Source organism: Mustela nivalis (assembly GCF_964662115.1).
Source record: "Mustela nivalis genome assembly, chromosome: 11".
Lineage (NCBI taxonomy): Eukaryota > Metazoa > Chordata > Mammalia > Carnivora > Mustelidae > Mustela > Mustela nivalis.
Genome location: NC_139030.1, coordinates 94,912,449 through 94,925,927, shown reverse-complemented (window position 1 = coordinate 94,925,927; position 13,479 = coordinate 94,912,449). Strand labels below are relative to the sequence as shown.

Sequence of the window (13,479 nt, the reverse complement as noted above, 5' to 3'; positions counted from 1 at the left end):
GTCTTTCTCTCTTTCTTTCTTTCTTTCTTTCTTTCTTTCTTTCTTTCTTTCTTTCTTTCTTTCTTTCTTTCTTTTCCTTCCTTCCTTCCTTCCTTCCTTCCTTCCTTCCTTCCTTCCTTCTTTCCTTGTTTCCTTCCTTCCTTCCTTCTTTCCTTCCTTCCTTCCTTCCTTCCTCTCTTTCTTTCTTTCTTCCTCCCTCTTTCTTTCTTTCGTTCTTTCTTTCTTCTTCCTTCCTCTCTCTTTCTTTTTCTCTCTTTCTTCTTCCTTTCTTTCTTCTTCCTTTCTCTCTTCTTTCTTTCTTTTCTCTTTCTTCTTCCTTTCTTCCTTCTTTTCTTTTCTTTTCTTTTTTTTCTTTCGTATTGATTTGAGAGAGAGACCAGTATCAAGTAGGGTGGAGTAGGGGCAGCGGGAGAAGGAGAGAATCCCTGAACAGACGCCCGCTGAGCGCCCAGGCCAGGGGGCTCTATCCCAGGACCCTGAGATCATGACCTGAAATGAAATCAAGAGTCTGACGCTTACCTGCCCGAGCCACGCAGGCTCCCCAAGTCAGACGCTTCTATGGGCTGCATTTGAAATTCTATTAAAATACTGATCTTGGGTTAAGTCCCCTCACCTTCCTCAAAACCAGCGCTTGCTCATCTCTGGTCGCGTACCTATCTCTGAGGTTTTTCAAAGTCGAGAGACACTATGTACGTCAAGTCGCTGGCACCCAGGGTGGAAACTCAGTGGTGACCGTCGCTGACGGGCAAACGTCCACGTCAAGTGCCAGGGCTCCGTCCGGGTCTCCCTGACGGTTTCTGACGCACCGTGTTTCCTGCAACTTAGGTTCAGTCTGAGGTGAAGAAGGTGTGGAGCCGGTGGAGCCTCTCCATCGACTGGAAAAGGACGCCCCCCTGCGGCGGCCCCAGGTACGGCTCGGTGCTCACCACGTTGACCCACAGCACCAGCAGCCAGTCGCAGGGGGCAGCCAGCGCTCGCCTGGTGCTCCTCTCCGGCAAACCCCCGCGGACAGCCGGCCGCCAGCCCGACTGCCACGTGACGTTACCCGGCTACGTCGGGAGCAGCTCGGAGCAGGACTGCCCGCCACACCTGATCCCTGAGGAGACCCCGGAGGCGAACGCGGGGCTGCGCGAGGAGATTCCGATGGCGGCGCCCCCCCGGCCGCTGGAATCGAACCCAGAGCCGGAAGGAAGCAGAGGAGAAACCGAGGACGTTCTCTGAGTCAACACCTGCCGCTTCCAAGAGCCGATTCTTCTGGTTGTGTTGGTTTGGTTGGCCTTGCTCTGCCTGAGCCGCAGAACTGAAAATCCAGGGTTCAAAGTGTGGCTTCCCCGAAGTTTTCAGGTTGCGTGGATTGGATTCTAAAAATAGTGAAGACCCAGGAGAGGTGTCAGTGGAGGAGTGTATTACCTTATTTTGGCATTAAATCCTCTTCTAAATTGTTGGTGTGGTACGTGCTCTGTGATTGTTCATTTTTTTCCTGCTACTTTTGGGTAGAAAACCATTTCACTTGCGTGGCTCTAGTTTTCTCTCATAAAAATATCACTTAAGTATGATAGAGACCATTCCATATGTGTCCTTTCCCTTTTAAGAAATCAACATTCTCTTTTCCTCATTTTAATGTACTTCTACAATTTCATTCCTATTGCCTGTGCATAGGAGCAATTAGCATCTGAAAACATACCTTGAACGATGAAAGAGCTCAGCACAAGTACACACTGGAAATAAAAAGGAGGCTGGACTTTGATAAGATAATAAATTGGTGAAATATGTTTATTTCTAGAAACAAGGAAAATTATCAAGATAGTATTGCACCTATTCCTTCCTTTGAATGTCTCCTCTGTGACCAGCCAAATCTCAGGTCTTCGCTCCTGAAAACCTTGACATGCCACCCGGTTTTCTCTGTCAGTGAGCTTGTGTCTGCAAACCGATTCTGTTTGTAATCAATTTGTAGTGATAGGCACACTGTGCCTTTTTCTTCTTTGTTCTATTATTATATTCCAAATGGCATGTGGAATCTGGCTTTGCTCCATTATGTTAACATTAAAAGTTTGTTTTAAAAATACATTTTGGGTCACTTTAAAAGATTTTCTCTCAGCATCTAACTTTGTTTTTGAGAACCAACCGAATGCTCCTTCTTCAAAACTGCAGGGATCAGCATGTAGCTGTAGCACTTTCCCGAATTTGAATCTTCAGTATGTTGTAGCAGTGAAACATTTATTGAGTGTGTATCAGACACCCACCATCTTGCTGGTTTCTTACAAACATTAACTTCTTTAATTTTCACTACAGACTTATGGTTCAGTTTTATCACTGTCACCGTCTTTACAGATGGCATTGTGACTCCTAGAAGTGGAGTAACTTGCCCAAAGTTGCACAGCTAGACCTTGATGGAACATGGTTTCTGACACAGATCTACCGACTTCAAGTCCCGTGTTCTTAACCATTAGCTCCACTATCACCAATATATATGTTTCTCATTAACCAATGAAAATATTCAATTAGTTTCTTCTCATAGGGAGTGCTTAAGAACTCTTATTACTTCTTAAACTTTGACCTTCATGATGTTTCCACTCTAGTGGGGTATATATATATATATATATATATATGAAATGAATATATTACAAGCAATCTAAGTGAAACAACACAGGTCAAGCTGATCAATCTCATTGTGCTGAATGATTTAACCAACATGCAACTGGTGTCGTGATGAATAAGGTACCCTGATGTATACACACCATCATGAAAAATATTATACTTTCCTTCTATGCTCATTCTTGCCTTCCTCCTCTGTGCCACACAGAAGTAATTTCCTTCCCATCCTGTTTAGGAAGGTGCCATTGTACAAATTTAATTAATTTGATTCTATGCTTTATTGTCACACTGCAGGCTGTCTCCTTACCAGGAAAGAAAGAGCATGGGTGGAAAGATTAAGTTCAGTTCTATAGCTAATTTTCTGCAAGTCTTTATAAAATCACTTAGCTTCCTTTGTAGTTCAAGTTTTCTATCTTTAAAATGAAGATAATATCTGTCTACTTTAGAGAAATGTTCTGGTGATAAGAGAAGTCACATATGGAAAGCACTTTGTAACATAAAATTTTCATACAAATACTTGGTTTGGGTTGTTGTTACATTACAGTTTCGAGTTAAAATCTGGCTTTTCTCCATTATGTTATAAAAGACCTTACACTACAGACAAAGTGCTGATATCCAAGATCTATAAAGAACTCCCCAAACTCAACACTCAAAAAACAGATAATCATGTAAAAAAAAAATGGGCAGAATACATGAACAGACACTTCTCCAAAGACATATAAATGGATAATAGACACATGAAAAAATGTTCATCGTCACTAGCCATCAGGGAGGTTCAAATCAAAACCACGTTGAGATACCACCTTACACCAGTTAGAATGGCCAAAATTAACAAGACAGTAAACAACAAGTGTTGGAGAAGATGTGGAGAAAGGGGAACCCTCTTACACTGTTGGTGGGTATGCAAGTTGGTGAAGCCACTTTGGAAAACAGTGTGGAGATTCCTTAAGAAATTAAAAATAGAGCTACCCTATGACCCTGCAATTGCACTTCTGGGGATTTACCCCAAAGATACAGATGTAGTGAAAAGAAGGGTCATATGTACCCCAAAGTTCATAGCAGCAATGGCCACAATTGCTAAATGGTGGAAAGAGCCAAGATGTCCTCAACAGACAAATGGATAAAGAAGATATGGTCCATATATACAATGGAATATTATGCTTCCATCAGAAAGGACGAATACCCAACTTTTGTATCAACATGGATGGGACTGGAAGAGATTATGCTGAGTGAAATAAGTCAAGCAGAGATAGTCAATTATCATATGATTTCACTTGTGAAGCATAAGGAATAACATGAAGGACATTAGGAGAAGGAAAGGAAAAGTGAATTGGGGGAAATTGGAGGGGGAGACAAACCATGAGAGACTGTGGACTTTGAGAAACAAACTGAGGGTTTTGGAGGGGAGAGGGGTGGGGGGGTTAGGTGAGCCTGATGGTGGGTATTAAGGAGGGCACGTATTGCATGGAGCACTGGGTGTGGTGCATAAACAATGAATCTTGGAACACTGGAAAAAAAAAATAAGACCTTATTGGCCAGTACAACACAACAACTGTTAGAATATATATCTTTTGATAATATGGAAAATATTAAGGGTTCTTACTTTTATTTCTTTTTTTTGGAGAGATCATGCATGTGTATGTGCACACACGTAAGGTGGGGGAAAGGGCAGAGGGAGAGGGAGAGAGGGAATCCTAAGCAGGCTCCATGCTGATCATGGAACACAACATGGGGCTTAATCTCATGACCCCAAGATCATAATCTGAGTTGAAATCAAGAGGCCAATGACCAACTGACTGAGACACCCAGGCACCCCAAGTGTTCTTGCTTTCTAAGTCAACCTCATATTTTAAGGTTAGGTTACTAATTCTTTATGTTAACAAGTATGAGTATAATCTTCAGAGTAATCAAAATTTAAAAGTTCATTTATTCATTTTTTAAAAAATATTTTATTTATTTATTTGACACAGAGAGAGATCATGAGTAGGCAGAGAGACAGGCAGAGAGAGGGGGGAAGTAGGCTCCCTGCTGAGCAAAGAGCCCAATGTGGGGCTCGATCCCAGGACCCTAAGATCATGACCTGAGCTGAAGGCAGAGGCTTAACCCACCGAGCCACTTAGGTGCTCCAAAAGTTCAGTTATTCATTAATTAAACAAATATTTACTTAAAACCTGTCATTTGACAGATACTACACTATGCCCTAGGGCCATAATGAAACATAAGGCATTAATCTATTCCCAGTAAGGAACAAAGAACCCCTTAGGTGCATGCTAAGGCTCTTTACCTCATCTGTGTACGCAATTTTTCTTCCAGGTTTTGACGGTTGCATCCAGTTAAATAATAAGTTATACTACTCTTAATTTTATCAAGTAAAATATCAGGTAGTTATTAAGGATTGGCTGATCTAGATTCAGAAGTGCAAACTACTGGGTGATTAGCTAAATTTGGTCCATGGCTGGGTTTTATTGCTCTATCAAGAGATTGCAGCATATTGTTAAGTTGCCAGCCTTGAAAATATGAATGTTTTCCACATAAAAATTACATTTTTTCTCAATTTAAAAAATGTCAGACAATCTTATGAACCAAAAATCAGCTGTTAGAGCTGAATGGTGGCTGACCTTTTCAGATGGGACGACAAAGGTGCGAGTAAACCCAGTGCCATTGGCCTCATCCACTTAATTTCTGTTACCTGCTTTGGCTCCAGGCCCCTTTAATTTACATCTCTTGATCTAGACAATGCACTTATATAAAACTTTAACAATAGTTTTATAAAATGTTCTTGTGGAGTGACATTCTATATAATTTTAATTTTTCTAATTAAGTTAAGCAATCAAGAATTTATTTTTTATTTTTCATTTTTTTTTGCAACCCACTATTTTTATGTGTAGTGATATTTAGGCTTGAAATCACAAATATTCTGTTCAGAAGAAAAAAATTAATCCCACAGCTTCTGTGCTTTCAGATCTCAACCACACTATGCTTCACTTTCCAAGTCATCACTCTGACTTATTGCTAACACAACAGAGATTTTTCTCTTTGGAGATACAGCAAGTTCTAGATGCAAAAAGGACAGAATTGTATGGTAGGTTACGGGGTGTGTGAAGACAGCCATATAGGGTTTGTTGACATGGGTATGAATTTTGATACTTTATTTTTCCTATAGCCAAAGAAACCCTGATATCAGAGAAAATAGAATTCCACTGTCTGGTATAAACAGGAATGATCTTGGTCACATAACTCGTATTGTCAGAACATTGTCTCTTTCTGCTCTTGTTAAACCAATTAGAAACACTTTAGCTAAAGTTGCTGAAAGAACTTCACTGTTTTTGAATTGTTGGAAGAGAATGAATAAGGTATGTGTGAGTTGCAGCATATTATTTACAGCCAGAGAGTAATAGTATGTGATTCAGGTGATCTTTCTTACAGATTATCGTAGGCAGAATAATGCCCACTCTTCCTCCCCCAAAGATATTTGCCTACTAATTCCCAGAACCTGTGACTATGTGGGGTTACCTGGCAAAGAGGAATTAGGTTGTACAGGGAATGAAGTATTGCTAATCAGTTGAATTTAAAATCAGTGGATTATCTGGGTAGGTCCTGCATAGTCCCCAAATCCTTAAAAGTAGAAGAGAGAGGCAGAAGAGGATGTCAGAGTGACATAATGTAAGAAGGAATACCTCTTGTTGCTGACTATGAAGATGGCAGAAGGGTCTATAAGCTGAGGAATCTAGTAGGCAACTGGAGAAGGCAAAGAAAATAACTCTCCCTTAGAACCCGCAGAAAGAGTAAAGTATCACCCTACTGACACCTTGATTTTAGCCCAGTATACTCCTTATTGGACTTCTAACCTACAGAACTGTAAAATAATCAACTTGTGTGTTTTTTAAAAGAGATGTGTTTATTTATTTCAGCAGGAGAGAGCACAAGTAGGAGAGGCAGGAGGAATCCTTAGCAGTCTGTGCTGAGCACAGAGTCAGACATGGTGCTTGATCCCAGGGCCCTGAGATCATGACCCGAGCTGAAACCAAAAGTAGTATTCTTAACTGCACTACACTGGCACCCATCAATTTGTGTTGTTTTAAGCCACTAACTTTGTGGTACTATGTTATGGAACCCAAAGAAACCTATACAGAGATTTCTATAGATGGTCCATATGGAAAGAATTATAATGGCTTATTAGAATTATGCTGAATAATTGTTATTTACCTGCTTACTTCACGGAAATCAATTATTTCCCTAATGTTTATCATATTTTATATGATGCATGTATTATAGGGAGGAAAGTTGCCTATTTGCCAAACTCACTTTTTTTCAAGCCAGCGGTTGTTTCTTTCTTTTTTTTTTTTTTTTTAAAGATTTTATTTATTTATTTGACAGAGATCACAATTAGGCAGAGAGGCAGGCACAGAGAGAGGAGGAAGCAGGCTCCCCGCCAAGCAGAGAGCCCGATGTGGGGCTTGATCCCAGGACACTGAAATCATGACCTGAGCCGAAGGCAGAGGCTTAACCCACTGAGCCACCCAGGTGCCCCAAGCCAGCGGTTGTTTCATTGTAGAAACATAAATATTTATCAGGAAAGGCCATTCTCAACTTTTCTAAAGGATTACTAAGTATCTGGATTTATGAATAGGATTTCAAACTGTGTCTCTTTTTAGGCTGCTCTGCCTATGTCATTCTACCCTCAGCCTCTCTCCATGAGACACGCAGGGACTCAACTCCTCAGTAAAGAAAGCTCTTGCCTGCTCAGCCAGGGAAGTTTTAGGCTGAAAGATGGCCCGCCCTGTGAGTAGTTTAGGAATAACATAGAAACTGAATTCAGCCTTTTCTGTTTATTTTATCATATAATCTTCATAACACACTGTGGAGTTATCACCATTTCAAAAATGTAGAGATAATCAGAAGGTAGATGACTTGCTCCGATGGAAGGGAATGAATCCAGATTTGAGCCCAGTTCAGTTTGACTCCAAGGTCTTCGATTGTTCTCTCAAGCCTATGGACATTTTTACTCTCTTTGTCAGGAAACTAATATTATGCCAAGTCAACCAGGGAATAAATAAGAATTTATTTTAACTACTGTGATGACAACTTACCAACAATTATGAGAATGTGAAAACCAGTAATAACATGATTATAGTTTTGGGTAAAAGCATTTTTATTTCCAGAATTTTATGACTGTTAGAATAAAAAAATAGCATATTGCGGTACCTGGGTTGCTCAGTCATCGTTAAGTGTCTGCTTTAGGCTCAGGTCATGATTCCAGGGTCCTAGGATCGAGTCCCGCATTGGACTGACTCCCTGTTTAGCTGGAAGCCTGCTTCTGCCTCTCCCACTCCCCCTGCTGTGTTTCCTGTCTTGCTGTGTCTCTCTGTCAAGTAAATAAATAAAATCTAAACAAAAGGAAAAAATAACTTTTAAATTATTTTCTTCTCAACTCTTCTTTTAATTCTAGATGGAATCTATAGCTAGAGATATAGTGATCTAAATCCTTCTTAAGCTGCCTCATGAGACCATGGAAAATTTGCCCACGTATTGTTGCAAAGATGACTTTGAACACTTTAGATTACTCATCTTTATGGCATTTAAAGATAAATTTTATGTGGGTTTTCACTTATTCACTATTATAAAAACTACTCAGTGAAAGTATCTATAAATGGTGCAGAAGCCAAGAAAAAGGTAAATGTCCTTTTCACTCACTGACTGTTAGTTTAATGTGTTAGCACTTAAAAAATAAGAGTCAGCTCCTACTTAGATCCCTAGTCTTTTCCAACACCACATTTCATTTTGGGAGCTTATGGGTTCTTTTGATTCAAGATTTAAATGGCTGAATAGGAAAACACATTTAGTATATGAAGCTATGAGTTTGTGTAACTTTTTTTCACATCTCTAGGGCATAGAGCAGATTCTTGCTGACCAAAGACATTTCCGAAGTCTTCTCACCTTGACCTCCCCAGAGCATGTTAACAGAGATCTGTCTCTCTCTCCCCCAACCCCAACCCCCTGCCCTGGTCTTTTGAATGCTATCTTTATTCTAGTTGAATTTCTGTTACATTGAAGAGAGTTGGAAAGCAGCTGAACTCCTGGAGTTGTATTGCAATCCCAGAGTTGGGTGTGCTGAATTCAAGAGCGCTGTAAGTCAAGGTAGCCTGAGGATGGAAGCAGAAGTCTAATGCGGAGACATTACTCTCTGTCTCCCCCCAGCACCTCCCAACTGCAAAAGTTTACCTCCCTGCCTGCTGAGCAAGCATGTTCCAGAGTTTTGCTGGCTATACCACCAAGACTTCCCTAAGTATTTTTAAAATTTTTTAAAATTTTAATTTACTTATTTTCCCCCAAGTATTATTTATCAGCTTCCAGCTCAAAGAAAAGAGCCATGGGGCATTCAGGCAGAGTAGCAACCAGCTATTAAAGCTATAGAAATATTCATGAACAACCAAAGGAATACTGAGTAACATAGCCTCTGTACTCCTTTCTGTCTTCCTTATTCTGATCAGAAATAGCAGAACTGTGTAAAACTAAGTAACATCCAAACAAAAGGGATAAGTTTGAATCAAGCTGTGACTAATTCCAATTAAGGGATTAGAAGAATGATACTGTAGAAGGCATCTTGTGTTTGATGCCCAGCATCCGCTCTCTTTCTTTCTAGTAATGAGATGCCAAGTTTCCTTTAGGAAATCACCCCCCCCTTCATTCTCAGTCTTGTGATTTGGGTGGGATTGACCTCACTTATAAGTCTTAGGTAGGACCCGTTAGGCTGCAATCAAGCAATTTATTTCTTTCCTCTGGCTAGTTATTGGGTTGGTGATGAGGGTATAACCAGGCAGAAATATGCTGGGGTCCCAGGAAAAAGAAGCTCTCTCCTTCCCTGGACTGATTGTTAAGATGTGTGCCTGAAGCAGAATTTGACAACGAAAAAACAAAGCCAACCCTGAAGAGGCAAATAAAGCTGATGTGTACATCTGATGACATTGTTTTAGGTAGCAATTCCTCTACCTTGTATGGGATCGCTTAAATGATGAAACCAATCAATGCCTTATTTTATTTATTTTTTGCCTCAAGTTGAGGTTTTTCTGACATTTTCAACTCAGAGTTATGTTGATATAAAAAGTCACATTTTATTTAGAAGCTTATTTTATTCATTCAGCAAATATTTATCATGTGCTAGGTTGTGTCCGAAGACCTGGGAGTGAAGCAGTGAACAGATAGACAGGATCTTTATTCTCAAGAAAATTGTATTCTTTGGGAAAAGATAGCACAGTCTGTAAATAAATGAAGTCTTGCACAGATAAGATAATTCCAGATTGAATTAGCTGTTAAGAAGAACAGTAATAGGGTGATGTGATAGAGAGTAATGTTGGGGGAGATGCTTAAGATACAGTAGGTCATAGAAGGCCTTTATCTGAGGATGTAGCTTCCGAGTTGAGACAAAAAAGCCAGCTATGGAAATATGTTCGAGGGAGATGGCACATAGCAAGGGCAAAATTCTTCAGCAAGGAAGAGCTCTGAGTGTTCTAAAAATATGATGAAAAAGTATTATTTGAAGATAATGAGCAAGAGAGATGTGACTGGAGGGCTGAGCCTGGTGTACCTCTCTCTCATGAATAAATAGTACCCCCTATTTTTAACTCAGATGGACTTCCACTTCATTCATAAGTCATGCATTTGACTAACACTCATGACTTTTATGTACCAAGTTCTGTGGGAGATACAAAAAATAAAGGGATGAGTAACTCAGAATTCCTGTTTCAGAGGACTTCACAGTGTTTGAAAGTTCTTTTCACCCAGAGCCTTAGAATCTCATGCACTTTTCTGTTCTGTAGTAACAGCTCAGTATTTGAAACTCGAGGTCTGTCTCCTCATATCCATCACTGGCTTTACCAAGCACTGTAGTACCTGCTCCACATCCCATTACCTCTTCTGTGTGACCTTCTCAGACCTAAACCTCTTCCCTTGCAGTTGAGATCCCCACTCTCTGGCTCATAAGCAGTTTTCTAATGTGAAGATTTATGTGCTATCAGATAGTACAAAGAGCATCAAATATGGCATATCATTTGTTGCTGGTGGTCTTAGTGATGCGTGCTTATCCATGTAATGTTTTACATGTATATCTTTTTAAAAGGTTGCCTTAAGTTTGTAACAATCAATCCAGGAATTCTGTAAAGAATCTAAAACTATTCTAATGGTATTCATGAAGATTATATGTTTATAAGATATTCTAGAAATTTTTTAAGGAAACTTAAAGGCATACTGATAGATTATGAAAAATAACTAGAGAAATTTGCATTCACACATAAATCTGACATATTGAAGAGACTCAGAAAAAGTAGGTTTACCTTTTCAGAAGTCCACTAGAAGATGCTTTATATATTAATATCAGAGAGAATATTAGAAAAGCAATGGTAAAGGCAAACAGGATTACTTCCACTGGTAAATATTAATCAGTTGTTACTTTACATAAAACACTGAAGCAAGATTAATTGACATGGGCCATTCAATCAGCATAATTTTATAATTTTGAAAATAACATTTAAAGGCAAACTGATGAAGAATCATGAGGCAGCTCCAAACATTAGAAAGGTCTGAAGTCTCTGACATACCGCATCTCATTTCATGTCATCATTCAGAATGCCGAGACAAGTCTGTCACACCAAGCTAGCCATTGCCCAAGTGTAAAAAGGAATAGAAATTCATTCATTCATTCATTTATTTAAAAAAAGATTTTATTTATTTAACAGAGAGAGAAAGAGAAAGAGAGCACAAGCAGGGGGAGCAGGAGGAGAGGGAAAAGGAAGGGAGATGCAGACTCCCTGCTGAGCAAGGAGCCTGATGTGGGGCCTGGTTTCAGGACCCTGCGATCATGACCTAAGCTAAAGGCAGATGCTTAACTGACAGAATGACTGTTAGTTTCACATTCACAAAATGAATGTGAATTTAATTAAGTTCAACTTACTTGCCCTTGTTTATTATGTAACTTTCCTTAGGTTTCTTAAAAAAAAGTCTTAAGGAAGTAGTATGCATACAGCTATATAACTGGGAATGTTTTATTCATGTAAATGATGTATTTAATGAACAGTCCTGTTATCTAAATGCTACCTCCTTTATTCTTGTTTCTAGTAGAAAGCATGAGAAAATAAATGGCACATCATGAACATTATAATGAAAAATTGTGATGTTCAAAAGAAATAATATGTAACTTTCCAAAAGGCAATTGAGCATGAAATAGAGCCTATAAATTCAACTATGTAAACTGTGAAACACAAGCTAAAGTTTGATAGATGTTGAGTTTGTGTAAGCATCAAAACTGTGTCCTAAGATAGAAAACATGAAGATAAACACAGATATGCCATTTCCTAGGAAGACCTATCAACAGTAATCCAGGTAAGAGGGCAGAGCGGCAAGGATCATCTGTTTCTGCTTGTGTCTTGACTTGGTGGTGGGGGAAGCTGGGCTGTCAGGGTTAGGGAAGAAGATGGTGATCTTGACCCCCTCCTGCACTACCAGTGAACTGCCACAACCTATTTTTCCTTCTGACCAAATTGTTACTATCACCACATGATACTCTTGTGATGGTAACAACATTTTATTTTTATTTTTGTAAAATATTTTATTTTTAAGTAATCTCTCCATCCAATGTGGGGCTCAAACTCAAAATCCCAAGATCAGGAGTCATAAGTTTCACCAACTGAGTCAGCCATGTGCCCTGTAACATTTTATGTAAAAGCATCTGTCTGCATCTGACTGTAAACAAAAGCAGACTTTTTCAAAATGTGAATTCACATTTCTCACATTGTTTCCTAGTGACTCTATTTCCTTAAAAAGGACTTTGTTGTGTTAATCTAGAATAAAATGTATATTTTAGGTATGCTGCAGAATGAGTTTTGACAAAAGCGTATGCTTGTGTACTACCACCACACTCAGGAATGTTTTCATCACCTGGTTTAATTTGTGGCCATTCCCACTCAATACCCTGTCCCTCATGGGACCAGACAACCACTAATCGTTTAGTCACTACAGACTAGATTTGCCTTTCTGGTGTTTTACATACATGTAATCACAAACCATGCTGATTTCTTTCATTCAGCACAATGCTTTGGGCATTCATCCATGTTGTGGAAGTAGCTTGCTGAGTACTATTCCATCACAAGGATGTGTAATACATTGTTTTTATTAGTTCATCTGTTGATGGACATGATAGACATCCCAGTTCTTAGCTATTACCAATGAAACTGATATTTACATATGTAAATAAGTCTTTGTGTGATCATGTATTATTTCTCTTAGGTAAGTACCTAGGAATGGAATTCTAGTTGTATGTGAAGTGTATGTTTAAATTTATAAGAAACTTAAACTGTGTTCCAAATTTTGTTGTATTATTTTATACTCACACTAGGCATATATGAAAGACTTTAACTTGGGCCATTGTAATGGAAAGAGAGTACGATCTCACTGGAGTTTTCATTAACATTTTCATGAAGATGAGTGATGCTGACCATGTTTTCTCATATTTATTGGCCATTCATACATCTTCTTTTATGAAGTAACTGTTCATATATTATTTCTCATTTTTATTAGGCTATTTGTCTTTGAATTGTCAAGTTGTAAGAGTTCTTAATATATTCTGTATACAACTCATTACTAGATAAAAGATTTGTGGTTTTGTGAATATTTTCTCTGTCAGTGCTTGCCTTTGCATTTCTTAAATGATATCTTTAGAAGAGTAGACGTTTTCAATTTTGATGAAATGCAATTTGTCAAATATATATTTTTAATGATTTAATGGGGTTTGGGGCCTTAAGAATTTTTTGCCTACTGCAAGGTCACTGGGATTTTCTCCCTATTCTTTCTTCTAGATGTGTTAGGGTGTGTGATAATTATGATCCATTCTAA

General features: G+C 38.9%; 1 protein-coding gene across 3 annotated transcripts in view; it reads left to right on the top strand.

Annotated features, from left to right (window-relative positions):
* The window catches only part of PTH2R (parathyroid hormone 2 receptor), a gene marked incomplete at its 5' end in the record, with an annotated part of 86,198 nt that extends 84,819 nt beyond the window's left edge, over positions 1 to 1,379 (top strand). For all 3 annotated transcript variants that reach the window (XM_082688993.1, XM_082688994.1, XM_082688995.1), the window contains one exon: positions 826 to 1,379. In XM_082688993.1, coding sequence (XP_082545119.1) covers positions 826 to 1,221 — 396 coding nt within the window. In that variant the 3' untranslated portion in view covers positions 1,222 to 1,379. The remainder of the gene's footprint in view (positions 1 to 825) is intronic.
* Between the last annotated feature and the right edge of the window lie 12,100 nt (positions 1,380 to 13,479).